The sequence below is a fragment of the Alosa alosa genome, chromosome 11 (assembly GCF_017589495.1).
Source record: "Alosa alosa isolate M-15738 ecotype Scorff River chromosome 11, AALO_Geno_1.1, whole genome shotgun sequence".
NCBI classification, from domain to species: Eukaryota; Metazoa; Chordata; class Actinopteri; order Clupeiformes; family Clupeidae; genus Alosa; species Alosa alosa.
Genome location: NC_063199.1, coordinates 14,385,423 through 14,411,060, shown reverse-complemented (window position 1 = coordinate 14,411,060; position 25,638 = coordinate 14,385,423). Strand labels below are relative to the sequence as shown.

Genomic DNA, 25,638 nt, shown 5'->3' with positions numbered 1-25,638 from the left:
TCATTGTTGTTATACCTGCTGAACTAGCAGTCTGGGCAGCTCCTTGTTCTGTTCATATGGGCTCAAAGGGATCCGTGGTCACAAAGTGTTAAATCTCTGATGTTTGCAGGCAGCTCTGGGTGAGCCGTCACGAGTGCTCTGCTCCTTCAGCATTGCCCTGCTGCTTTCCTTGTCTCGGATTCAGCGTCTAGAGGAACAGGTACTGATTCCATTCCTGCCACTGGCTTCTGTGCTGTGTAGTGCATTGCTGCCAGCACTCCAGCATGAGTGTGACATGATGATGTCTGATAAGCTGTGCGGGGTCCTTGTCTTTCCCTGGGCAGGTGTTTGACTTCCTAAAGGGGGCCATTACAAAGTGCTTCAAGGATGAGCAGATGCAGCAGGGCTCCAAGTTCTTGCAGGATCTGGTGGCTCCACCCTGTAGCGTGTCCAGCATGATCCTCGAGACTGTGAAAAACAGGTCAGAGTGATATTTTGAAAGCCAGTAGTTGTGGGGTAATTTAATGTGTAATTGAATGTTTAATGATTGTCATGAGGCTTCAAATCATTGGATTGATTAATTGATTCTAATTTTACCATCAATGTGTGTATTTATGTATGTAGATTTCTATATTACTGTGTAGGAAGGTGTGACGAGTCAGATCTCTTGATGTTTTCAGTGTGTTTGGTTGGGACCATGTTACCCAGGGACTGGTGCAATTAGGCTTCATCCTCATGGACTCATTTGGGCCCAAGCCTGGGCCCTTTGGAAAGACTGCAGAAGTCCCCAGCTCCTTAGCCAGGAGCCCAACTCAACTGGCCTGTCAGCTTGGTGGCCAGGTCCTCTTGGAGGGCTTCAAGGTAATACTCCAGTCTAATACTACAGAACCACACTTCTTCACTTAAATCTTTGTACGCATTAAAAACTCATTTAGCATTTTGAGTCAATAACATCTTGAGCAGTTACAAGGACTTTATTTTTACATATGGCATGTTTGGAAAAATACATACTCTTCAGAACTTGTGGGATAGGCAGATTTACAATAATGAAAAAAGTAAGCTGCAAGTTAGTTATTGTATTTTTAGGTGTGAAATTGTTGTTGTGTGTCTGTAGATGCATGAGCAAATCAGAGGAGAGATTCTTGAGCAGGTCCTGAATCGGCTGGTCACAAAAACAGCATCTCCAGTAACTCATTTTATCGGTGAGGTTATCTTCTACCTCTACAATTGGATGTGCATCTGTTTTTTTGTTTTAGATTATACAGTGTCCATTTAAAAAACTGAGGGGGGGAAGCAAAAAAAAAATGTTTGTGCCATGTTTAGGTCCAGATAGATAGATAGATAGCCTTTATTGTCATTGTACAGTTGCTTGTACAACAAAATTTGTTTAGCTACATCTGATAAAGTGCATTTGGGATAAAAACAAGAATGAATAAATACTTAGGAACAGTGAAAGTGGTGTTGTAATAAATAGAGAAATAGATTGTAGCCTTTAGTACACTACTGTCACCCTTATTGCTCACCCATTGACCCCCATCCTAGATCTTCTCTCCAGCATGGTCACTTCTGCTCCCATGATCCTCCTGGAGTCCTCCTCCAAGGTGTTGGAGACTTTCGACCAGCTGTCTTACCTTCCACTTAGCACCGTGGAGGGGCTTCTGAAGGCTGTCCAGGTGAGGGCACATCCTCCATCTTGACATTTACTTCATGCCTTTGGAGAAGGTTGAAAGGATTTTATCTGGAAAAATTTAACTGCATGACCAGGTTGGTCAGCAATGAAAGTTGTGTTAATTAGGTTTCAGGGCATTTCACAGAATTTGTTCTGTTAAAAGTAACAAATGATATTTTATGTAGTGCTAATTCTGGTGATTGTTCAATCTTGGTCTTGCTGGACTTGAGAGCTGCATTTGACACTGTTTCAAATGTTCAATGAGTACATTGTGGTCAACACTGTTGGAATCAAAAGTTTGTCTCTGAACTGGTTTAAGTATAAGTATATATACTCTTTTGATCCTGTGAGGGAAATTTTGGTCTCTGCATTTATCCCAATCCGTGAATTACTGAAACAGACTCAGCACACAGTGAACACAGTGAGGTGAAGCACACACTAATCCCGACGCAGTGAGCTGCCTGGGGAGCAGTGAGGGGTTGGGTGCCTTGCTCAAGGGCACTTCAGTCGTGCCTACTGGTCGGGGTTCGAACTGGCAACCCTCGGTCACAAGTCCAAAGCGCTAACCAGTAGGCCACGGCTGTCCCCCAAATCTTCAAACAATCAAACACAGGACTTTTTTTCCCATTCCTCTTCTGCATCATCTGCTATTGTTTTTGTGTACACAACATTTCATTGAATTATTATGCAGATGTCTACAACAGTATTTACCTCTTAATCTTGCGAATCTTTAATGTGTCTGAAAGGCCTCCAATGTGTCTGAAATACTGTGTGTGGTGTGGTTTCTCATTTATTGTAAAGCTCTTTGGTTTTACAATCGCTACATAAATAAAATGTAATTCCTTACTTAATTAATGGGGTTGTTTTCTCCCTTCTCCCAGCCACTTCTGAAAGTTAGCATGGCGTTGAAGGACTCCTTGATCATTGTGCTCAGGAAAGCCATGTTCTCTAGGTACTGAACTGCTTCTGTCATTTTGTCATGCTGCAGCTATATGTGCATCTCAACCATATATTAATCAGCTGCGTACTGTGTCTTTATAATTTGTCTTCTTTACTTTCTCTAAATGTTCTGCTATTGGCCTCTGTAGTCAGCTGGATGGGAGGAAGTCTGCTGTGATGGGTTTCCTCTTGCTGCTGAAGAACTTCCGGGTCCTGGGCAGCATAGCCTCCAGCCAGGCCAGCCAGGCTATCACATCCAGCCAGGTAGGCCATGGTGGCTCTGCTGGAGCTCTTGCTATGCTCCTGTTACCTTGACTCCAGTTTTACTTGGCGTGTTTTTCAAATGGGTTTTCTCTCAGGTCCAGGCAGACGTCCACTCGCGCTACAATGCAGCGGCCAACGAGGCCTTCTGCCTGGAGATCCTCAGCAGCCTCCGTCGCTGTCTCAGCCAGCAGGCCGACGTGCGTATCATGCTGTATGAGGTCACTATCTATTTTATACAGTCCAAATTCTGTAGCCCCTTATTTACTAGGGACGCATGTTATGAACGATATCGGTATTAGCAGATAACGGTTTCAGAATTGTCGGCATCTGCAAATACGAATATTTCTGCCGATATTCCTGGCAGGTAAATCTACAAGACTGTAGTTGGCACAGCCTATTGGGGTTTCAGTGGAAGTGTCATCATACAGATCTGTTCATGTTTCGTCAAAGAACAGAACACACTAAGCATGAGCACAACCGCAGCTTTTCCAACTCCAGGCCTGAAGAGGGCAGAGAACCCAAATGCATGAGTGGACCTAATGATTTAGCCAGCACTGCTGGAAGGACTGCTTTTATCTGCGCACCTGCCAGATAAGTGTGGGTATACAATGTTTGGGGTTAGCTTAGCCACCCTTTTGCTTGGATTCCTCAACCTGAAAACAAGAAACACAGCTCATTGTTCAACCCTAAAGACGCAACTGGTTATCAACCTATTCCCTAGTCCGTAGTCCCTAATCCTATGTCATTCAATTCATTCAACTCTATTCAACAATTCAACTGTTTCAGCATATTACCATTGGCATCAAAACCATCTGGAAGAAAAATACACCAAAAAGGAACTGAGTTGTCCCTTTGCATCCTTCATGTGTTGAGCAAGCCATTTTCAAGTTTGGGCAGAGCTGAACTGATTGTAACACCAGAACAACTTGACAGTTCAAATAGGATTCATTTTTATTTTCAAATGTCTTATATCAAATTACATATTTTACATCAATATTCAATCCAATTCACTTCCTATTCTGGAGTGATTAAGATCAGTACATTAACATCAGGTGTCCTTCTCAGGGTTTCCATGATGTTCTGCGACGCAACTCCCAGCTGGCCAGCTCCATCATGCAGACCCTTCTCTCCCATGTGTGTGAGCTCTTCAGTTGGAGGGGGTATTCAAATAGTTGTTGTGTATGTCAAGGACAGGACAGCATGTTGATCTCCTTAATATTGACTATGTTTCAGTTGAGACGCTACTATGAGCCAGAGCAGGACTTGCTTCCTCCAATGAAACTGGAGCCCTGTATTAGTGCACAAGGAGACCAGGTGTTCCTCCAAGAACCTCTGGTAATCTATAGCCACCAAGTCTCATATTTGTATTGACCACGTCTGTCTGTATATGTGTGCAGCTTGTGCCAGGCCACTTCTTTAAATTCTCTCATTGCTTAAACTGTAATGCAGTCCACTTTGGTCCACTCTGACTGCCAGGCCAATGACTTTCTGTCTTTCTGTCTGTCAGGCCCACCTGCTCTCTTGCACAGTCCACTGCTTGCTCTGGCACCAGGGGCTGCAGGCAAGAAAACCTTTAATAGAAGACGAGGAAGAGGACGACAATGATGATGAAGGAGGGTTTCAGGCAGAGCTGCAGACGATGCTGGAGAGCATGACCAGACGCATGGTGAAGAGCGAGCTGGAGGACTTTGAGCTGGTGTGTAGAGATGGTCTTCAAAGATGCATGAGGTGGTCAGTTGAAGTTAGAATAAGTGTTGCATGTGCCCAGCTTTACTCAGTGGAACGTGATGGTCTGTGTGCAGGACAAGTCAGCTGAGTTCTCCATGGCCTCCAGTGTGGGCGTCAGGAACAGCATCTTCGCTACGCTGCTGATGGGCCTCTATGAGGTTCTCATCGAGTACAACTTCACTACCGCCAACTACAAGTAACCCCCCCCCTTCATGATTAGCTAGTTTCAACATAGTAGTGGTGATGAGGAGGAAGATGATGATGATGCTGATTATTGTTTGCTCTGTGTGTTCTCCTGAGCAGCAAGAACTGCTTTGAGGAGCTCCTGCAGCTCTTCAGCCGGTACCAGAAGCTGTGTGAGATCGTGAAGGAGAAGGCGGGAAAGGGCAGGGCGTCCAGCAAAGCCCCACGCAGCCTGCTGTCCCTGGGCTTTATCTCCTCACTGCTCTATGCTCTCTTCAGGTACCAGCCTCCGTTACTATTGTCTGCCTTCATATCACCACTGACTACATTATACTGTCTGCCTCTGCTTGCACGGGTGAAAGCTGGCAAAGTTAGAATCTGGTATGTTAGTTTGCATGAGTGTATGCATGTGCCACTCCAGACTTGTAGTTAGGGATGTAACGGTATGAAAATTTAACCTCACGGTTATAGTGACCAAAATTATCATGGTTTTCGGTATTATCACGGTATTTCTAAAAGTGTGTTCAATATGTTAAGATAGCACTGATAAGGCTACACAATCTGAAATAGTTTCAAAAAGTCTCCCGTTCACTTTTTTCTTTATGTTTAATTGTCTATGTGCTTATAGCTTAACTTACCCTACCATAACTTGGAGTTTGCTATTTCTGTTATTTGGATCCAATGAGTGAGACCAAAGTAAGCGTTCGAAATAAAACTTTGGGCTACTGTATTCTCCTGATAACGTGAGTGGAATGGATTTAATGTGGACGCAAATATAAAAAGACGCAGAGTGGCTACATAATACAGTGCACATTTTGCGGTGAAAATGTTCCGCCTTTTAAAATCAGGTGTAGCCTAATCCGAATTGTAGTTAAAACCATCAATTAGGCAACAGAATCAGTAGGGTACAAGTTTTGTCTCATTTTACCAGGCCTACTGTATGTCAAGCAGGCTCGGATAAAGCTGGGAAGGATTAAACACACGGATTCCACACCGCGGTAATCAACCGTGATAATTATGATATTTGAAAAGAAAACGGTAATTGTTATTGTCAACATTTTTATTGCGGTTTACCATTATACCCGTAATCGTTACATCCCTACTTGTAGTATGTATTTCTATGTAGTTACTGTATATAGCCTTGCAGGCGTACGCATGTATGTGTTCAGTATGTGTTGTAATGTTATACATTTAGACTGTCAACTGAAAGTGTGTGTGTGTGTGTGGGGTACAGGGACAGCACTCAAAGCCGAGAGGAGAGTCTGTCCGTGCTGCGGGGTAGTGCGGACTTCATGCGCCATGCAGTGGGTGTGGCTGTGAATAAGATCCAGCAGCTGGAGGAGACTGGGCACACAGACGGCCCAGATGGACACCACGCGGACAAGACATTCCACCACCTCTGTGACATCACTAGGTCTCACTCACATCTGCAAACATACACACATATCATAGACATATACAAACATGGCCAAACAAGACAAAAAAAGCATACAAGACAAAACAAATATTTATGGTCTCTATGGTTTTGAAATATATTGCCTCTGTTTTAGTTTTTTTCTTCAATATTATGCACTAGATTGTTTAGGATTATGGTTGCCCAAAACCACAACGTCAGACTGGGTAAACTATTAGAAATAGTTGAGCTCATGATGGCTGTCTCTCTTTGTCCTGGGTGTAGTGTGCTGATGTGGAGGTACACCAACGTCCCGCCTGCCGTGGAAGATGCTGGGAAGAAGGCTGGCAGCCGCAGTGTGTCTGTGCTGTGCCTGGAGGGGCTCCTGAGGGTCTTCACCACCGTGCAACAGCGCCACCCACCAGACTGGCAGAGCTGCTGGGCACCATTGGTCAGAGAGGCCGCCAATCTTCTCACACCTTGGCATCTCCATAGGCTCACACTCAATACAGTCAACTTAAAGGTTGTATCAGTGATAGCGGGGATACGTCACTTCTGTTGATGTTCAAACAAAACAGAGAGCTAGCTCGCTACTCCCTCCCCCTCCCTCCCGTGCAATTAAAACTCTCCTAAACATCTGCATCTCGTCGGTTATTGGTTGAAACACTTTATTTTGCCTTTGAGGGGTTGCCAACCCTTATTGGTAGCAATTGTTTCTGTGTACAGATCTCGGAGCCTACAGAGACACGTTTTTTGATGGCCTGCTTGTGAGGCAGGCAGCTAGCAGATCGTTAGGAAAGATTAGATGAATGTGATCATTTATGTTTGGGCCTTTTTTTGGGCCTGAAATCGCTGATACAACCTTTTAAACCCTAAATATTTTTTGTCCCCACTCCCCCTCTCTACTTCCTTCTCTCTCATTGCACCCTCCATTGACTGTGCTGAGTAAAGTAGAAAGTATGTGTGCTTAGTTGGCATGACTGAATATAATTCCAGTGCAGCATCAATACACAGGTCCTCCCAGTACATCCGATCCTCCTGATCAGAGACTTTCTAATGAGGAGACACAGCACTCAAAAAAGCCCTCCATAGAAATGCATGGGGCTAGATAACGCCAATATGGCCGTTGTCTACACATATCCCACCCCTTCCTCAGCAAAACGTCGACATGTGAATACATTGAGCCAATCATATGGTGTGTTGTGAAGATATCTTGCCAATCATGTCTTGTAAACTCGCCGCTGGAGCAAGATTGGTGTTGTGAAGCCTTGCGCACGCGCATTTCTGCGGAGTAGGATGCCCGATGAGTGCCCAAAAAGCGTTGCTATATGGCCGCCGAGTGGAGGGACTTGCCTAAAAGGATTTTGCTATAATGCTGCCCATAGACGTTTCTGTGACATACATTTACCTTTCTCCCCATCAGATGCTTTGGAGGAGGAGGGGCGAGCCAGGCGAGGGCCTAACTGAGAAGCTGCCTTTCTACTTGCGCCAGTTTCAGGTGAGGTCATGGTTCACACCGTCTGACAGAGGTGTGTTCAAATTCGCAAACATAGGTGAACCGTTTGAAAACGGTTTTCTGTTAGTTCCCAAACATTCGTGGAGAACTCGAGGCACTTCTTTACGCCACAAACGTTCCCACTGCCGAATTTGAGCACACCTCAGGTTTTGAAGCTGAGGTGTGCTTGTGCGTCTCGAGTGTGAGTTGTGTTTTGTCTGCCCTCCATCAGCGCTCCTTGCTGACCCAGCTGAGTGGAGGTGAGGAGGACTTCAGTAGTCGGGAGGCCCAGCTGCTGGTGGGCGTACTGGCCGCGCTCGCATCCCGGCTAGAGCCCGGATCCCCACAGGTACTGAATGATACAGTTAACCTATTAAAAGTCTCATCATAGATCACAGTCATCTCTTATTTGACCCAGTCACCTCATCTCCTTAACAAATATGATGTTAAAGACCCTGTAAACTAAAAATAAATGTATTTCTGAGTCACTCACCTCACAGAAAAGGGTCATTAACCATCCAGACAAATTAATAAAAACATTGCCAAGTATTGTATTAGGTTTCAGAATCATGAAATAAATGGCCGGTATACTCTACTTTCAAATGCTGTGGGCAGGTCTGCTGACTGCTAAAGCCATGCCCCATTCCAAAAATGTTCTTAACCAACAGATTCTAACTATCACAACTCTTCTGAATGCTGAAGATGGGTCTCCTAATGTGTTTTCTGTTCTCAGTTGGACCAGATGATTACCTGGACACTTAAAATCTGCAAGGAGACCAGCTTTGGTAATTTCTCACCAACCTTAACCAGAATAGGCTTACGTTATTTAAAATAATTTAAAATCAAATGACAAAAAACATCTTATGTATGCTTAAAGGTACTCTAAGCGATGCCACGTGTTTTTTAGGCTAAAACATTTTGTCACTTACTGCCAGGGGCGGAGCCAGAGATTCGATTGGCCACCCCAGGTGCCACGCCCAAATCTTAGTCTATGATTGGCCATTAACATGGTGGTCTAAGGCAGGACCTTTCATGATGCACTTGCAGCAGTTTGAAGTATCAGACGTCAGAAATGTAAGTGGCAACCACGCTTGCCTTTATTGGCCTACAGGCTACTGCTTGTGCAAACACGCAAAGATATCTATTTACCTATTGCATCTGCCAGTGCCTATTTATCTAATCACACACTCGCGGGGTTTACATAGCTTAGGCTAAACTGTATGTTTCTTTCGTCCCCCATGCCTGTTTTATTCGTCCCAATCAGGAGGGATAAATGAAACATTGCGCACGTTCCACTTTTGCTTAAATAATTCCTGAATGCAGGGCTGGACTGGCCATCTGGCTTACTCTTTTTCTTTTTTTGGCCGAGTCGGACTTTATAAAGTTAATTTTCCATATTAGTGCGTGACAACAAAATCATATGCCTGCGTTCTGTTCCCGGAGCTTTCTCTGTCTATGATCTGCAGCATTTCTCAAATTATGAGCCTCCTTGACAAGTAGATTGCTGGTCTACGGAGCCATGAATTTAAATTACGCCCCACTTCTGTCTGTTATTTGCGGCACAATTTAATGATATTATAGAACCGCGGACCAAAAGGTTTCCCCGATCAGGAAATACTCTTTAATTCGCAACTTTTTGTAGGCCTAACAGAGGTAGCCTAAATATCGTAATAATAAAATTTATTTAACTTGTTTCGCTGGATTGAACGCAGAATGTGAGCTGTTGCGCAAATACTGTAGATGAATGAGGGAGGGACATGTTTTGCCTCATGCCACCCTTGAATTAATTAGTGCCTCACCAGTGCCATCCTTGTTAAAAATGTCTAGAATCGCCACTGCTTACTGCAAACATCACCTAACCATCCGTTAGCTGTCTGTGTCCTGAATACACTGTACACCGCAATCTCTGTGGACAGCCCAGGCTCCAAAAACAGCAACAAAAATAACCTGGGTAAACCTAGCCCATAAAAACATAACATACTGTTCCAGCAAATCACAGACAAGATGCGTGTTAAGGAGAGTTTCAATTGCACGGGAGCAGAATGGGAGGGAGGGGGAGGAAGTAGCAAGCTAGCTCTCTGTTTTGTTTGAAGGTCAACAGAAGTGACGTTACCCAGCATTGCTTAGAGCACCTTTAATGATCTTATCATTGTGTATAACTTGTTGAGAGTTGGGGTTAGCGGCACAGACTTAAGCTGTGCTCCATCCTTAGAGGACGTGGCTCTGACCAAGGGCCTGCTGTCACTGCTCTTCTCTCTGCTGGCGCTGCAGAGGAGCCCTGTGACGGAGCTCTGGGAACTCTGCCAGGACATCCACAGCCAACTGGGAGACATCGACCAGGTGAGCGACCGCTCTCCCGCCCACTCACTGGACACATGTTGGCCACATTACAGACACTATTGCACGTCCTCACCACTCTGTCATATGCTTTCATGAACTCTAGTCTGGATGTTGATGTAGGCTGTTCCACTTGCTCCACTGATCGCTCTTAGCGCCTGTGGTTTTCAGTTCACGCTGTGTGTTGCAAACATGAGGAGGATGGATTATTTTGCACAGTAACTGGGACTGATTGTGGTCTTTTGTCTTCCAGGATGTTGAGCTGGAGAAACAGTCTCATTTTAATATTGTCTGCATGAAGACTGCTGCCCCAACAACAGTGAGCACACACTTCTACATAATCAGGTTTACCTGAGGCCTTGTTCTTTATACTCGACACATGTATTTTCATGTGTGTTAAGTTAGATGAATAGCCTCATGAATTACTTCTGCATGAGTATCTCTGGATACACACACTCAATCTCTCTCCATCTCTTCCATTTCTGATTGGCGTTGTGTGATGGCTCTTTTGCAGCTGCTCGTGTTGGCGCAGGTGGGCCGTTTGCTGGATGAGGTGGACTGGCTCATTGCACTGAAGAAAAGCCAGGCAGCTGTGGACAAGAGCAATGCAGGTGAGTCTGACTATCTTTCAGCTCTTTGCTTAGGGAAATATTTTCTATTCTGTCAGAGTGATATGAGCAAGGATGTAATCAGATGTTTATTGGCAGGGTGCTGATGTTAACAACGTTAATTGAGGTTTTCTTCTACATAGTGAATATCATACTAAAATATTTAGTATCACCCACTGAAAAGTTTAGTTTATTGCAAAGGTGTGCAAATGCATACTCATTTCACAGTTGTTCTATGGATACAGGTGTGTATGTAGGATTTTTATTCTGATATATTGTATGTGTGTGACAGACCTCTCTCAGGCGCCGGGGCAGCAGGATTGTGTGCTGAAGGCGGTGACGCTACAGCTGGGCACGATGCTGACCGCCCTGCACGAGCTGCTGCAGACAGCGCTGCCCCCTGGTGTCTGCAGCGACACACTGCTGCGCGACCTGAGCCGCACCTACGGCCTCCTCACCGCCCTGCTCAAATACGTCAGTCACCTCATCTGTCTATAGAGCTCTGTAACACACCTGCCTTCTCCTCAGGCTGCCAGCTGTAATGCATTGTCAAATATGTCCAATATGCTGTCCAGTGTATGTCTGTAAAATCCATAAACTGAGACAACCATGGTTGTGGCACAACTGGTGTGTACTTAATTTGAAATTTCTTAACCTATATTCCAGTAGTCTGGCTTCAGACATGTGGGGGATCATCTCAAGAAAAATACCCAGTTCCATTCATTTCATTTAACTCTGAACACCATAGTTTACATAAGACTAAATACAGATTGTCAGAAAACTTTCCCTAATGATTCATTATCAAATAAATATGGTTTTCACTGATCTATGATGAAATGTTATAGGTCTGTGGTTTACACACATCACGTGATTATGCTTCTTTTCTTGCAGTACATCCAGCTGTGCCAGGTTCCATCACGCCTGGAGAAACTGGTATGATGCACAATTTTGCCCACCCTATTTTTCCCTATTGAGTGTGTTGAGTTCAAAGTTTGATGGATATACATGAGTTCATGGTGGTAGCCACGATGTGTAATGAACCTGCGTGTGTGTTCTTCTACAGGTCAAACTGTCAGGGTCTCATCTGACTCCCCAGTGTTACTCCTTCATCACCTATGTGCAGGTAAGAATTGACACCTGCACCTTTGGATTAATGCATCAGCCAAAATGTAAGAATAATTAAAATATATTTATAACTTGCTTTCTTACACCATGAAAATATGCACATTTTAAGTGCTATACTACTCCTCAAAATACTGACATCCAAAATGGAGAGGTCAAAATATATAGTTCTTTAATTTCTGCAACTTTAAACACAGTCGTTGTTTTTTTTGTTTTTCTTTAAATGCAACAGATTGGTTTTGACTTAAATGTGCATGATTAATGTCTCTTCCAGAGCGGTGAGGGGAATGGAGGAGGAGAGAAGAAAAAGAAGAAAAAAGAGGAGGATGCTATGATGGCAGCTTCTGTAAGGATCCCATCTCCACTTCTCTGTTTTCATTAGGGCTGTCCTAACTTGCTCCAGTAGTGGTTGTAATGTCTCTCTCTCTGCATCCTCTCTGGCTGTGTCTGTTTCACTCCCTTCTCAGGTGAAGGTCCTGCGTCAGACCAGAGCCATTCCCAACCTCATCTTCAGCATCGAGCAGTACGAGAAGTTCCTTATTCTCCTCTCCAAGAAGTCAAAGGTTGGCAGGCACTTCTCAATTCACCACATGTCTACAGTATTTAACAGTGCATTTGAAACACAGAAAATATCACACATTGTCCCCCCATTAAAAGGACACTCACACTTTTAATTTAAACATCAGTGTGCATATAAGTCAGATGTACACATCAGAGGTGTTCTTTTTCGGCAGGTAAATCTGATGCAGTATATGAAACTGAGTACTTCCAGAGACTTCCGCATCAACGCAGCAGCCCTGGACACCATGTTGCAGGAGCAGCAGGAAGCTGACAGTCAGCAGGTAAGTGCAAAGGTTTGACCTCACAACCGCTCCCTCCCTTGGCCTCTTCCTCATGACGAATGTGAAGAGGCGGTTTGACGGCTGCCTTACTAACACACCTCTTCCTCCAGACAATGGTCACCCAGAGCCCTGAAGTGAGTCAGCAGCCCAGGAAGAAGAAGAGGAAGGTGTGAGGACGCTCATGTCGTCGTCTTTACCCATCCGCCGCACTACACCTCAGTTACAGGAGGATCTGGTCCCGGCTCCTCCTCCTATCTGGCCTTCTCCAGTGAGCCCTTGGTGATCTCCATGATCTGGTAAATATCCAAGGCTTCACCTACAGAGTTTGCACCACAATATTAATTGTTTTGTCTGTGTGTTTCATTCATGGATTGTTGACTTTAAAAAATGTTCATTGTAGAACATTTAAAATATTTTATTGTAATACTTTTTTTTTTCATGTATTTTCATTTTTAACTTAATTAAAAACATCCTAGTTCTTAAGAATTTGGTGTGCAGGACTTATTTGGTGTTATTGTTAAAATAAAACCTACTGAGACAGTTAATTCCCCAAGCTTATGCTTTCATCAACTAGAAATGCATGTGTTTTCCATTAGAAGTGGACTTGGGATCGGGGTAGGGTGCTCTATACTGCTCACCTTGGGCAAAGCCGTATCTGCGCTCCAGGCCCGTGGGGTTGGATGGAGTGACGCAGTCCATGGTCACCTCCTTCCGCAGACACTGGTCCACATCTACAGCACTGAAGAAGGCCACAGACTGGGGAAGGTCCTGCAGGTCCAGCTTATAGGCAAACATGCATCTACAAAAAAGGGATACCACAGACTTCAGTACTAAGAGGTTATGGCAGAACAAGATACAGTGAGGTGATTATTATGATTTGAGTGGGTTGAGTTTAGGATGATGAAACTCAAGCAATTCTCAGAAAGTGCTTAAGGATGACATTATCGAAACACGAAACATTGGCTGAACAAATCCACTTCACATGGTGGTGAGACATGGTCCAACAATGTCAATCATTCCTCCCGCATGTGGGACAAGGCTTGTGAGCATATTTTAAATGGTCAGGTTCTGACCTGGTCAGCAGGTTGGTGATCTGCAGGGCTAAGGCTGCTCGATAGCGGTCCTCGCTACACACCAGGTAGCGCACCTCATCGTGGATGCTGATGCAGAAACGGCCGTCGATGTCGTACTCCTCTAGTAGCCAGCGCATGGCAACCAGCATCAGGTGCAGATAATCCACGGCTGAGCTCTGGACTACCCAGTTCACTCGACTGGTAATGAACTGATGGCACAAAAACAACACTACTGCCATACCTTTGGCTACTCTGTACTTACTGGACTACAGTTTACCTGTGTAAGGAATGGCATTCTTTATTACACATGATGTATTCATTAGGGGTCCAAGCAGTGAAAACTGGGTTTTTTTCCCATAATATTATTCATATCTTTTTTGTCATGTGCTAAACATTCTTTAGACATTTTCAGATTTTCAATTTCATCCATAATAATCAGTTTTCACTATTCACTTCCATGCTACTCTATATATAGTCAAACACACAAAACTCAAAATTATGAGCTTGTCTGTGGTAATGTCTCATACCATGCCAGGTTTATATAGATAGATAGATAGTAGTGCTGCCACTAACGACTAATTTTCTAACGACTAATCTTTCGACTAATTTTTCGATTAGTCGACTAATCTAAACGACTAATTTTTTTAAAAATCAAATATGTTATTTTGTTTTGTCCGTTTTATTTTGAAAAAGCTACCTTCAGATCTAATGTCAAACCTTTGATAGACTTTAATTGTATGCCAGTGTTGCCATGGACATAGACAACTTCTTTGACCTGTGGCCCGGTCATGGCATAATTTGGGGTCATAGGGCCCACCTACATGAACCCACCTCCCATCAAATTATCATATCACAATTATTATTGTTATGCTATATTGCTATACATGCACTTCAAAGCAGCCAGTGTTTAAAGTGCTAACATTGTTTACAAAAAGTTTGTGAAAACATGCACATCAGAGGACTGCTTTACTAATGTAAAATATAATTACAATAGTTCCATTGCTGTTGCATGATAAATACTTCTCAAAACAACAGCAATTATATGGGTGTCATCGTTTTGGGATGTTTCCCTCATGCAAGCATCATACACTGGTAGGCAAATGGAAAGAATATTGACATATTTAATTATGCCACAAGCTTTTGGCCACGTTATTCAAATTTGACTATACAATAGGCCTACTCTAGATAGTGTATTATAGTCTGTGCTCTGTTTTTTATGGAAGTTGCACAAATCCACATTGTTCTATTAAATGTAGTTTCATAATTAAATAGCCTTCCAATAGGTTCGTAATATCGTAACACCCCCAATTATCACCACTTTTGTTCAGAAATTCTAAAACAACGATGTTTTTTAACACTTCAAAATAACATTTACTACATGAACCTTACATTTTTCAGTAGCCATAGATGTGTAGATTTGAACAAAATCTGGTTTGGTTCTTAACGGGAGCATTTACTGCCTGAAATATCCGATTTTGTTTACCACGCTCTGAGTTATAGGCCTAGTGCTGGCCTGATGGGTCGCCTATTTACACCGTTTCAACGGCACATGAACGGTTAGACCGAGAATTCTCGTCATGAAATTAAAATTCCACTGGAGCTCCAAGCGGTTGTGTACACGCAGCCTTACAACACTGTTTACAGCTCTTCGAGTCACGGTAAAAAGTCATTTTTGGGACATAGCTAATGTAGATACACCTATGGTGTGGGTGCTTGCGTTTCTTTAGTTGTCCGCTGTCTTGGTTTGTATAGAAATGGATACATACACGCAAGACGGTGGAAATACGGGACCGACGGTAATAGGGGGAGTTCCGATACCAACGTTATCAAGTGGTTTCAGTTTCTCTTGCGCATTGAATGAACGCTCATACCACCATTTAATTGTATGCCTCTATGTTTGATGACAAAATTAGCAAGTATTTCCTACTGATTGCAGAAACGTTTGTTTTCTTTTTCTGTGGCCCGCGGTTCCTTGATCAATTGCGCAGCAAATTATCAGACGAAGCCCCGGGAATAATTTCTCTCCGCGGCTCCGGACCAGCAGTGTCCACGTTATGGCCGGTGCTGGTCCGCGCGGCCCATAGTTCGAGAAACGCTGGACTTTGAAAGGCGACAGTAGTTGAAGACTTTGCAAATGAGCAACATCAGCATGTTCAAAACAAGTAGGCTTGAACGCTAACAAAAAAGATGAGTCGTGACTTATTGACCATGGGAAATTACGCGCACCTTAATTGTTGATATCACGGGCGGCAGCATGTTAGTTTTAACGGGTTTTTTTTGTATGAATGAATTACAGTAATGACACGCCGTTGCGTTGTCAACGTGAGACACTCTTCACTTCATTTATTTCAATTTCCACAAAACTACTGTATATTAGTCAGAGTCTGGACTAGCGGAACCTACTAGCTCCCCCCACTTAGCTCTGCCTAATAATGAATTGGCTGAAAGCAGGCAGGCACGCAGTGTGGTTAGCTGGGTTTAAAACATGACTGCCAAAGTCTTAGTAGCCCGTTTAACATCCAAAGACAGTCATTGTACTTTTCAAGAGTTAATATAACATTACAGTGAGCCGTTTGAGACCAAAAAGAAATAGGTGGTCAATAGTAAAACGACTCTTCGACTAAAAAATTTGCCGTCGACTAATTTTCATGGTCGATTAGGTCGACTAATCGCGGCAGCACTAAGATAGATACTTTATTGATCCCCAAGGGGAAATTCAAGAAAACCCCACATGTCCTGGAGTGCTTTTTGTCTTACCCATTGATTTGTAAATGTCTACCATGGTAAGGGCCAAATGTTGCCATTGAGACTTAGTCTCAAATACATCAATTAAGTCAAGATGCATCAAACTGCGAAAATATTAAATTCTGGACCAATCTAGACAATTCTAAATACCAGTATATGCTCTCTCAGTGCCTTCCTCCTCTTTTGTGTGTGCCTTTGGTACAAAAGACTGTGTACTGCTCATCTGCAAATTGCTTTGTTATCAATGTTTACTCAATCATAAGGTGGTGCCTCTGAGAACGCAACATGCTTGCACCCTGTTAATCTTCCGTAAGTACAGTGTACTTACAGCCACTGAAAGACTGCAATGTTTTTTGTTCAGTTGAACAAACAGTGAGTTGAACAGAAGTGAGTTGGTAGGATATTTGCTTTGTTGCTGGTGGTAGCTATTATAGAAAAGAGGCCTTGTAGATTAAAGAATGAGGAATTTGTTGGTATTGTTACTGATCTCACCTCGTCCCCCACCGCGGAAGGCTCCAGGGCTCGTGAGATGCGGCACCCCAGCACAGGGGTGGACGGCTGAGGGGAGTGGGCGATGCTCTCCAGCTTGTTGAACATCTCGGACTCTGTGCCTCCTCCCCAAACACGCTTACCAACTATATCCCACTTACGCCTGCGGGAACTGCAGAGCAAAGAAAAACTGCCATCATTCTCATGGGAGCACCACCTGCTAATCGTCAGTCGGGTCAAGACCAGACCAGACCAGACTCTCAAGTATCTTGTCCTATTTGGGCCGCTCACCTCTGCGCTGCTGTCCGTTGGATCCTGTGCACGTCCTGCATGGAGACGCTCCCGTCCTCAGCTTTCTGCACATCCACGCCCAGCTTCTGCAGTAGCCACTCCCCCTCCTCATTCAGATGGCACCTGAGCACAGGGTCATCCAGGAATGTATGAAGCACATAAGACGATCTTATTATATTTATTATGACATGACCCAGAAATGGGTCAACAATCTATGAAAGCAGTGGAAGGCTGAAAGGGCCAAACTAGTTTTTTTCCCCCATTTCAAGACAATCATTTGGGCTTACTATCCCAAGATAACAAAAATGGCTCTTCTAGTATCTAAGCCTTTGTAGATTGGTTTGTTACAGTTTATTGGCCCATTTTAGGACCTTGAGACAACAACGGATGGAGTCCTACCTGCGTAATCCTTTGGTCAGCGCATACATGTGCCTGGCCTTGTCAGCGGCGTCGGGCTGACTGAGCCGGTGGTTGAACTGCATGAGCAGGCGCTCTGCAAAAGGCCGTCCAGCACCATAGATTCGGCCGTAGTTGAAAACCTTGGCGTGCTCACGGCTGATGCCCACAGCATCGGCGGTGCGGCTGTGCAGGTCTGTGCCCTGGCTCTTCTTGCCCTGGAGGGTCATCCAGCCGAATGCCGTGCAGCCTGGAAGCACGCGAGCAAAATCAGTTTAATTTCACTCACACTAATGAAGGCAAACTAAGCCAGACTGTAATCTGTGGAGATGACATGCTGTCCACTTCCGGCATCTCACCATGCATGGTGGCAAAGTGAGCCTCTCCTAAAACTGCCGCGATCCAAAGCTCCTGGGAGTCCACGTCAGCCCCCACCAGGTGATATCCTGGTGGTACCTGCACCATGGCCTTCAGCTCGCTGCCCACTCGGTCACGCTGATGGGCAAACATAAGACACCAAACGCTACCAGTCAGTACCTTGATATGGCCAGTAGAACCCAATACTGTAACAATTTCCCAATAATGTAATAACTCCCAATAATGTAATAAAAATCTTCTCTGAACTCCATCAAATGCCATGTAATAAAACCTGATCATATAATAATTTCCCAATAATGTATTAAAATGTTGGTTTTAGAAAACAATGTGATAATTGTAATAACTTGGTCAATGTGTTGGTAGCATGTCATCAATATTTAGGGGCCATCCATTGTTTGTCTGCAAGCAGAGAAGTTGCCACCTTTTCTTCTACATTTATTAATTCACTTATCATTACTATTATACACCTTCTGCCATTGGATTTTATGGCAGGCTCTAGAAACGTATGGTAAATAGTACTTAAATAGTACTTAAGTTTCACCAAAGCTGCTTTAGACATAGATGTAAGTCCGCATGCTCTGCAGATATCAAGCAGTTGGGCCTTATATCTGAACAACATAACCGGACATTTGGAACTCCAAATTTAGCCGACTCTTACACTACTCCCTTCCTAGTATTTCGGACGGGCAGTATGTAAGCAAGCTATGTAAATGAGCTTATGTCTGAACAAAGCGAAGAACGTGCGGAGATTCTGTTCATGTGCACGTTCAACCACACAGAAATTCTGTTAATGTGCGTCGGTGTCATTCACACATAATGTCCGCATGTAAGCAATAAGCATCATATCTGAATCACCCCAAGACTCATTCGTTTGACAAAGATCCGCATTTAGTGCAGAGGACATGTCTGAAAACGGTTCAAGTATCATGTGTACACCTTGAGGGCTCCAGCACCACCATTTTGGAATTCACTAAAAGGTTTAAAATGTTAGTGCCTAACGAATGCAAGCAGCGATGGGGTGGCCACACTGCCCAGTAGGGCATAGTTGCTATAGAAATGTGATGCCAGCACATATAAAGACATCTTATTACATTATTGGGAAGTTATTACATTATCAGATCTTATTACATTTTTGATGGAGTTAAGAGGAGATTTGTATTACATTATTGGGAGTTATCACTTTATCGGGGAGTTACCGGTACATTATTGGGTTGTACATGGCCTTCAGAGTTTTGATGGTGACCGTTTATATTACATAGCCCTTGTTATAATGTAACTGCTCTATGAAATGTCTAGTGATATAACAATAGATGAGTTAATGATCATACTTAAATGTAAGGTTATGGGGTAGGATTAGAACTGGGGCTATTGTAAGAGAGATTGTCAAAGTGGTTTTGATTGAAAATGTAAAAGTATTATGCATTATTTATATGTTACAGTAGTGCTCTGGACATTACCCGAGCATTGCTAGCCGTCAGCCATGTTGGTTCCACAGCTCTACGGGTCACCGTTCCTGCAGTGACGACCTGTGGCAGGATGGCACCATACTGGCCTTCATCATCATACTCTTTATGTCTGTGGAGGGTGGTTGGGGTGGGATTATTCACGGAGTTGAAGAACAGCACACCATTATTTAATTAAACTTGTGTTACTGCCAAGTCCTGATGGATATTACTGACAGACCTCCTCACGGTGAGAGGAAAATCTCCCTTCCGCAGCCAAACCACCTTCTGGGAACTACAAGAGTGAGATAGGACGTCGATTTAACACAAAAAAGATGGCTGACTCATGTCCATCACATCATTTAAGACAAATTCATGAGCATTGGTGTCTAAATTTCCTCTTCCGTGAAGTGCTCAGGATCTATTTAAGAGGGCGGCTAACGTCTGACGGGTCGGTACCTGATACGGTTCTGGGCATTTCTCCAGAATGAGATCATCTTATTAATCTCGAGGGCCCGTGTGGCATTTGTGCCCCCTCTGCCTGCCTGAAGAGTCCCATCCTCCATCTTACTTAAGAAATCCTTGGAGAAAGGACTGCCAACATTGTTCTCATTCCCATCCTGTTACAGGTAAAACAATGAGAGCATATTACTTAGAACACCATTGTTGGTACCGGGTCATTGTACACACAGTACACTCAAGTACATTTACTTGATTACTGTAATTAAGTATGATTTTTGAGTATCTGTCCTTTACTTGAGTTAATATTTTTGGAAACTTGTGACTTTTACTTAACTACATTTGAAAGACAAATACTTTTGACTCTAGTACATTTGAAATATGAGCATGAAATACTTGTTACTTTTAACCACATTTGATTCTATAAATGTAATAATGCGATAGACTATCTTAAAGTTATTTTTTTCAATAGTTCAATTTGAAGTTGGCTGAATTGACTGTGGTAATGACAACAGATTCTTCATCAGAACATCCTCCATGTAGCCTGGGAGAACCCAGATGAACCTGTTAGGAATTGAGATTTGAAAAGTGGTCTGGTGTTAACCAGGCTATCCTCCGATCATTGCGAAATTGGAATGAAATTAGACAATCATCTGACATTCACCACATTACTAGATCTACATCACAGAGCTACATTATTAAACGATAAATAATCTATTCATTATTGAGTTTTCTGGTTTTGTTGTCGGGGGAGAAAATGTCTTAAATAATGATTTAAGTTATATTATTGCATCCATTTGAACAGTTGCAAAGTTATGAAAATAGGTGAAATGTTTTTGTTGGATGTAAGGAACTAAAGGTCTCTTGAAGTCCTATGACCGACCAAAGGATGTATACAACATTACATTTCAATACATTAGTAAAAATGTGACTTAGCAGTTTTCACTTGTTTTAGAGTAATATTTGACATGGTGTATCTATACTTTAACTTAAGTAAAGGAATTGTGTACTTCGTCTTCCTCTGCACACCAGTACAGTTCATCAACAATATACCTTATGAGGAAGTTTGAAAAACCAGCACCCTGGAATATTGACATCATTATATGGACCATTTCCATGGTGATAAGGACACTGGCTTTCCTCTGGAGGACCATCGGGTAATCTGGATTCCTAAAACACAATATGAAAAGCTTCTGAATGGAAAAGACACAAAAAGATCATTTAAATTAGGGATGCAACGGTATACGGTATATTATCGCACCGAACGATATGCCCCCACGGTTCGGTGGCAGACGTGAACCGCGTGAATCGGTGGATCTGTCATTAATGATTTTCAAACATTTATCATTGTGCTGCAAACTACACGAAAGTTAGACATTCACAAAACACCTCCAGAGAACCCTGCTCATGTAGAAAAACACAGATAGGTTGATGCACTCTGTATGCAAATTAGTTCAACAAACAACAGCTGACTGCTCCAACGTGAATGGACTGAGCTTAGCGAGAGACAGAGACACTAATTTTGCAAAGGTGCCGCCATCGGTCATCCACTATAAGGGAATATTTAGAATTTCAGTACAAACTGAAGACCGTAAAGTTTAAACCAATAAAGCATGCTAGGCCTACAGCCCACAAGCATCAGACCTGCTTTGCTAATGCAGGCAACCGGAGCAGGCGCTTTTAAGTTCAACGTGATGTAGCCTATCGCTCAGCCGGATTCGTTGCTAGTAGCCTGCAACGAGAATCTGTTTCTCTCACTGTCGCTTATCAACAACAATTTGCGATTAAAATATACAAAATAAACGTTGTTCGCTGCCAAGACACGTCTTTCAAATGTATTTAAAGGGAAACTGGGAAGTTTAATGGATAGGATTTTTTTATCCTATGATACATACCGAACCGTGGGAACACTGTACCGTTGCCTACCGTTACCATCCCTAATTTAAATACAGGTCATGTTAGACTGCTAAAGTACCTTGACCTTCTTGACCCTTGACTTGCTCTTGACTACAAACTCATCCTCAGCCACATCCTCCAGACGGCTCAACTCCTCAGCCTGCTCAAACACACACACACACACACATTGTATTTTTAACCATTTCACAGTTGACAGAGAGACAGTTTCTATGTCCAAAATTGCTTACAGTCTGCCACACAGCGCTGTCACTCAGCATGAGGGCATCAGGCAGAGGTGTGTCCAGACACTGCGGCTGCTCCTCCCCCCTCTGCTCACAGTACTCTCTGTAGATGCTTTCGATGGCCCTGTAAGTAAGCATGTATTTTCAAGGTCAAAATCACAACGCTTCCAAATGCCAAGGCCACCATCCCTGCCATATCCTCACAGTGGAGAAGATCATGATGTTTCCCCATGGTTCACCTGTGGGGACACACTGGGCCAACTTCCTCCTCGTCCAAGTCCAGGTTGTCCCTGCGACCTGGCACCAGGTAGCCCCAGCCATGCCGGTCCGTGTAGTGCAGAGGGAAGCCATCCCAGGTCATCCCCATCAGCTTGGGGGTCACCCGCATCTGCAGACTGATCAGACTTGCTCCCGGTGACCAGTCCTCACTCTCCGACAGCTTTACACACAGCTTACGATACCAGCTTGAGTTATGTAAAGAGAAGAGGACAGTTGAGAGGACAGAGGACAGTTGACACTAGGTGAATGTCTCATTGTTTACCTATGAATTGAAGACTAGGGACACCAGATATGGAGATCTGCTAAGAATAAATCTATTCATTGGAAATCAATGAAAATCTTTTCTTCTACTTTTCCTATTGACATTTGCACTATACTGTATAGTGTGAAATGCAGGTCTGTAAGGACACACCTAGGATGACCAGGCAGATGTTGTCTCCTCTTTGGTAAACAGCTCACTGTTTGCTTCAGTTTGTCCAGCAGTTCTTTACTGGGGTCCACACCATTCAACTCCTCCTCAGACGGGGGGCCAGTGTCTGCCAGTACAGAAACAAGAACATTTTCACTCTCCCTCACAAGATGTCTCCTGAAAAAAATGAGGTTTCAGTATGTGTCATTTTGAAAATAATAGTTAGCATCCTGAGTAGTAACGTGTGTTCTCAATATACAAAAAGCTGAAGCTGTTACCACTACAATGCATTTGATGTTATTCTCTTTCTGTTTCTGTCTTACCCATGTCCCAGTCAACTGCTGAAATGGTAGGTGCTTTTGTCTCTTCTGCTTTATTTGCCTTTTTCTTTTTCTGAGGCACCTTCTTCTTTTTAAATTCCTGAACCTCCCAGTCCAAGTCCCACAGCCAGGGGTCGTCTTTGTATCTTATGGGATCAAATGGAAGAGACCCATGAGGTTTTTTCGAAGAACATTAAGCACTACCATGAATATCAGATTAGCAAGAATAAGAAGTTATCAAAGAGTAACTTCTCATACTCAACAAGGGAATAGCAGGATGTTATGGAGAACTGCAATAAGTACAAGTATGAGTATAAGTATGAGTAAGTTTCAAAGACTTTCCATGAGCAAAACAAACAGCTTTCACCTCTGGCCTTCTAGAAGCTGACATGCATCATCTGCCAGCCGCATCAGGGACTTTTTCATCTCGAGCTGCAGTTCCTCATACGTGTCCTGGGCATCCTCTAAATAACGTTGCCAGTTCTGATTGACAGGCAAGTAACTCACCCCCATCTCCAGCATCCCGGCAAATGTGACCGGATGAGGGCATCTGAGAGCAGAGAGAGGAAGAAGTTATGTAGTATTTACATAATTTAATAAAAATATGAGAATCATGGAAGGATACTACCCCAAGGATGCGAGAACATGCCATAGACAAAGAATATGGGTATTGTTTAAATGGCCTGACCTCTCCATGAAGAGGGGCAGCTGCTGGGTGAACACCTCATGTGTCGCCAGCACATCCAGGGCACAGTACTGCATGAGCTCCTGCCGAGGACAAAAATCAACTGTCTAAGCTGAGCACCTTCTTTTTGTATATCTGGGATTCGCCATTTTAAGATGTGTATGTAAACACCTACCTGAAAGTTCTCCCGCACGTCAATCATGCTGCCCTTCACAAAAATCTCCCGGGCCTCCTTCTTTAAGGGCTCCCCACCGACATACAGAGCATGGACATCACCTAAATTATTGATACTGCTGATCTCCACCCAATCCCAGGAGCCAATCTACAGGAACAAGGTAAAGCCATCCATACAGACCATAATGAGCTGTCTTTTCTGTTACAGCATTTGTGCGATATACTGTATTTGATTGGACTGTACGTGCATGGCACTATATGTTATATATAACTCTAATTCAAACTGCATTTCAAGAGCTGTAGATAGAAAGCAGATGAGACAGAATTTGATCTAATTGTCAAAGGGTTAATGGAGGAGAAGAGGATGTCCAAAGTGCCGTGTGTAAGTAATTAAAAAACAAAATGCATGGGGATAAACCTTTGGCCCCTCAGTCCGCCTCCCTATTTTCTTCATATGTTCCTTGACTTCCTGCAGGCCTTTGCGCTTGCCATATTTGCTGGCCATCCAGAGGGAGCGCTGGAACCCAGTCAGTCCAGAGATGGCCATGTGGAGACTCATGGTGTCCAAGAACCGGACTTTGGAGCCCTGAGTTAGTCAAAAATGTTGTTCCTTAAAATATCTGAACAAAATCTTTCATGCACTTGAATCAGGGAATGAGTCAGGGATGAAACACACTGAACTTCACATGGAAGTTGGTAAAATGGTTAGTAGGCATGTATGAGTGACCAGGGATCACAAAAATCAGACTTACCTTTAACAGGTACTGCTCCTTAATGTGAGCACGGTCAAAGCTGACATTGTGACCCACTACCAGTCGTTCCTGCCACATACCCCTTGGAGGTCGGCTGGAGTTGACGGTGGTCTCCAAAGGAATAAGGTCAGCTAGTGTGAGCTGATTAGACCAAGTGTACCTGTCCTCAACGAGCCTTTTACTGCACCATGAGTACCTGATGAACAAAGAAAGAACCGTTACAAACGACTAGAGTCTAATAGCTGTAAATATATTGTAGTTCAATCACAAACAGGCACACTGTCGACGACAGATAACTAGTCGAATGTTACTAACCAAGCACAGGGAGACACAGCTACGGCAAGTGTGGGACAGTGACCCTCTGCCATGCACACCTCCACGTCAAAAACAAGGGCCTTCTCGTCAGGAAAATCCACTTTTCTGCACTCCCCGTCCGGTCCATAGCGAGTCCATCCTACTTCCCATACCCAGGTACAAGGCATTGGGGGCAACTGCGTGAGCTGAAGCAAACTAGCCGCCTCCAGGTAAGGCAAACTCTGCTTCTGAGCCAAAATCCGGAAGTGTTCGTCAATATCGCTGCCATACATCTGAGGCAACTTCAGCTCAACGTCGGGAAGAAGCGCGGCTTCTTTGCCCCAAAGTTGATGCTCCTCCAGGTGCCTGACACTCCGCTCCACGTTCTCCTGCACGTACACTGGCTCCGTTCCGCGGAATATCTGCTCGTGTAGGTTTGTAGATAGCATCTGAATGTTGAGTGGGTTCACTCTCCTCTGAGGACAGTTGTGCGCTTGTTCCAGGTGAGGCTCGGTCGAGGAACTTTGCCACCTCCTCAGCTCCAGCGCAGGGTACCATCGTGGTCGACACCGGAGTAACAATAATCGCAACATCAGTTTTGTCTGATGCACGTGAATTTCAGAATTTCATCCGCAAAAAAGACCGCATCGTGTCCAACTGTAGACACGTTCGAATAACGGTTATCACAAAAACAACCTAGGACAGGGCAGAGAAAGGTTTACCACTCCTCAAACACGTTGGACATTATATCAACA

General features: G+C 43.8%; 2 protein-coding genes across 4 annotated transcripts in view; one reads left to right on the top strand and one right to left on the bottom strand.

The window, feature by feature from the left end:
* The window catches only part of fanci (FA complementation group I), a 17,107-nt gene extending 4,303 nt beyond the window's left edge, over positions 1–12,804 (top strand). For 2 of the 3 annotated variants that reach the window (XM_048256787.1, XM_048256786.1), the window contains exons 11-38: positions 110–199; positions 324–460; positions 660–840; positions 1,094–1,181; positions 1,522–1,652; positions 2,530–2,600; positions 2,737–2,851; positions 2,947–3,069; positions 3,917–3,985; positions 4,085–4,186; positions 4,359–4,547; positions 4,654–4,775; positions 4,883–5,041; positions 5,997–6,176; positions 6,441–6,606; positions 7,579–7,653; positions 7,883–7,999; positions 8,384–8,435; positions 9,863–9,990; positions 10,241–10,306; positions 10,502–10,598; positions 10,888–11,069; positions 11,487–11,528; positions 11,659–11,718; positions 11,992–12,063; positions 12,185–12,280; positions 12,452–12,559; positions 12,670–12,804. In XM_048256787.1, the coding sequence (XP_048112744.1) occupies positions 110–199; positions 324–460; positions 660–840; positions 1,094–1,181; positions 1,522–1,652; positions 2,530–2,600; positions 2,737–2,851; positions 2,947–3,069; positions 3,917–3,985; positions 4,085–4,186; positions 4,359–4,547; positions 4,654–4,775; positions 4,883–5,041; positions 5,997–6,176; positions 6,441–6,606; positions 7,579–7,653; positions 7,883–7,999; positions 8,384–8,435; positions 9,863–9,990; positions 10,241–10,306; positions 10,502–10,598; positions 10,888–11,069; positions 11,487–11,528; positions 11,659–11,718; positions 11,992–12,063; positions 12,185–12,280; positions 12,452–12,559; positions 12,670–12,732 (3,081 nt within the window). In that variant the 3' untranslated portion in view covers positions 12,733–12,804. The remainder of the gene's footprint in view (positions 1–109; positions 200–323; positions 461–659; positions 841–1,093; positions 1,182–1,521; positions 1,653–2,529; positions 2,601–2,736; positions 2,852–2,946; positions 3,070–3,916; positions 3,986–4,084; positions 4,187–4,358; positions 4,548–4,653; positions 4,776–4,882; positions 5,042–5,996; positions 6,177–6,440; positions 6,607–7,578; positions 7,654–7,882; positions 8,000–8,383; positions 8,436–9,862; positions 9,991–10,240; positions 10,307–10,501; positions 10,599–10,887; positions 11,070–11,486; positions 11,529–11,658; positions 11,719–11,991; positions 12,064–12,184; positions 12,281–12,451; positions 12,560–12,669) is intronic. The other variant, XM_048256788.1, reaches the window with a different exon arrangement.
* On the bottom strand, positions 11,873–25,638 carry polg (polymerase (DNA directed), gamma). The gene is made up of 22 exons (XM_048256789.1): positions 24,905–25,638; positions 24,590–24,785; positions 24,256–24,423; positions 23,839–23,985; positions 23,667–23,746; positions 23,346–23,528; positions 22,982–23,124; positions 22,662–22,785; positions 22,210–22,434; positions 21,977–22,094; positions 21,808–21,888; positions 20,886–21,002; positions 19,833–19,993; positions 19,615–19,668; positions 19,389–19,506; positions 17,913–18,048; positions 17,557–17,803; positions 17,158–17,280; positions 16,870–17,038; positions 13,633–13,841; positions 13,198–13,358; positions 11,873–12,875 (listed from the first exon to the last, which is right to left on the bottom strand). Exons 1-22 carry the CDS (start codon positions 25,474–25,476, stop codon positions 12,811–12,813), a joined length of 3,597 nt encoding a protein of 1,198 aa, XP_048112746.1. The 5' UTR covers positions 25,477–25,638; the 3' UTR covers positions 11,873–12,810.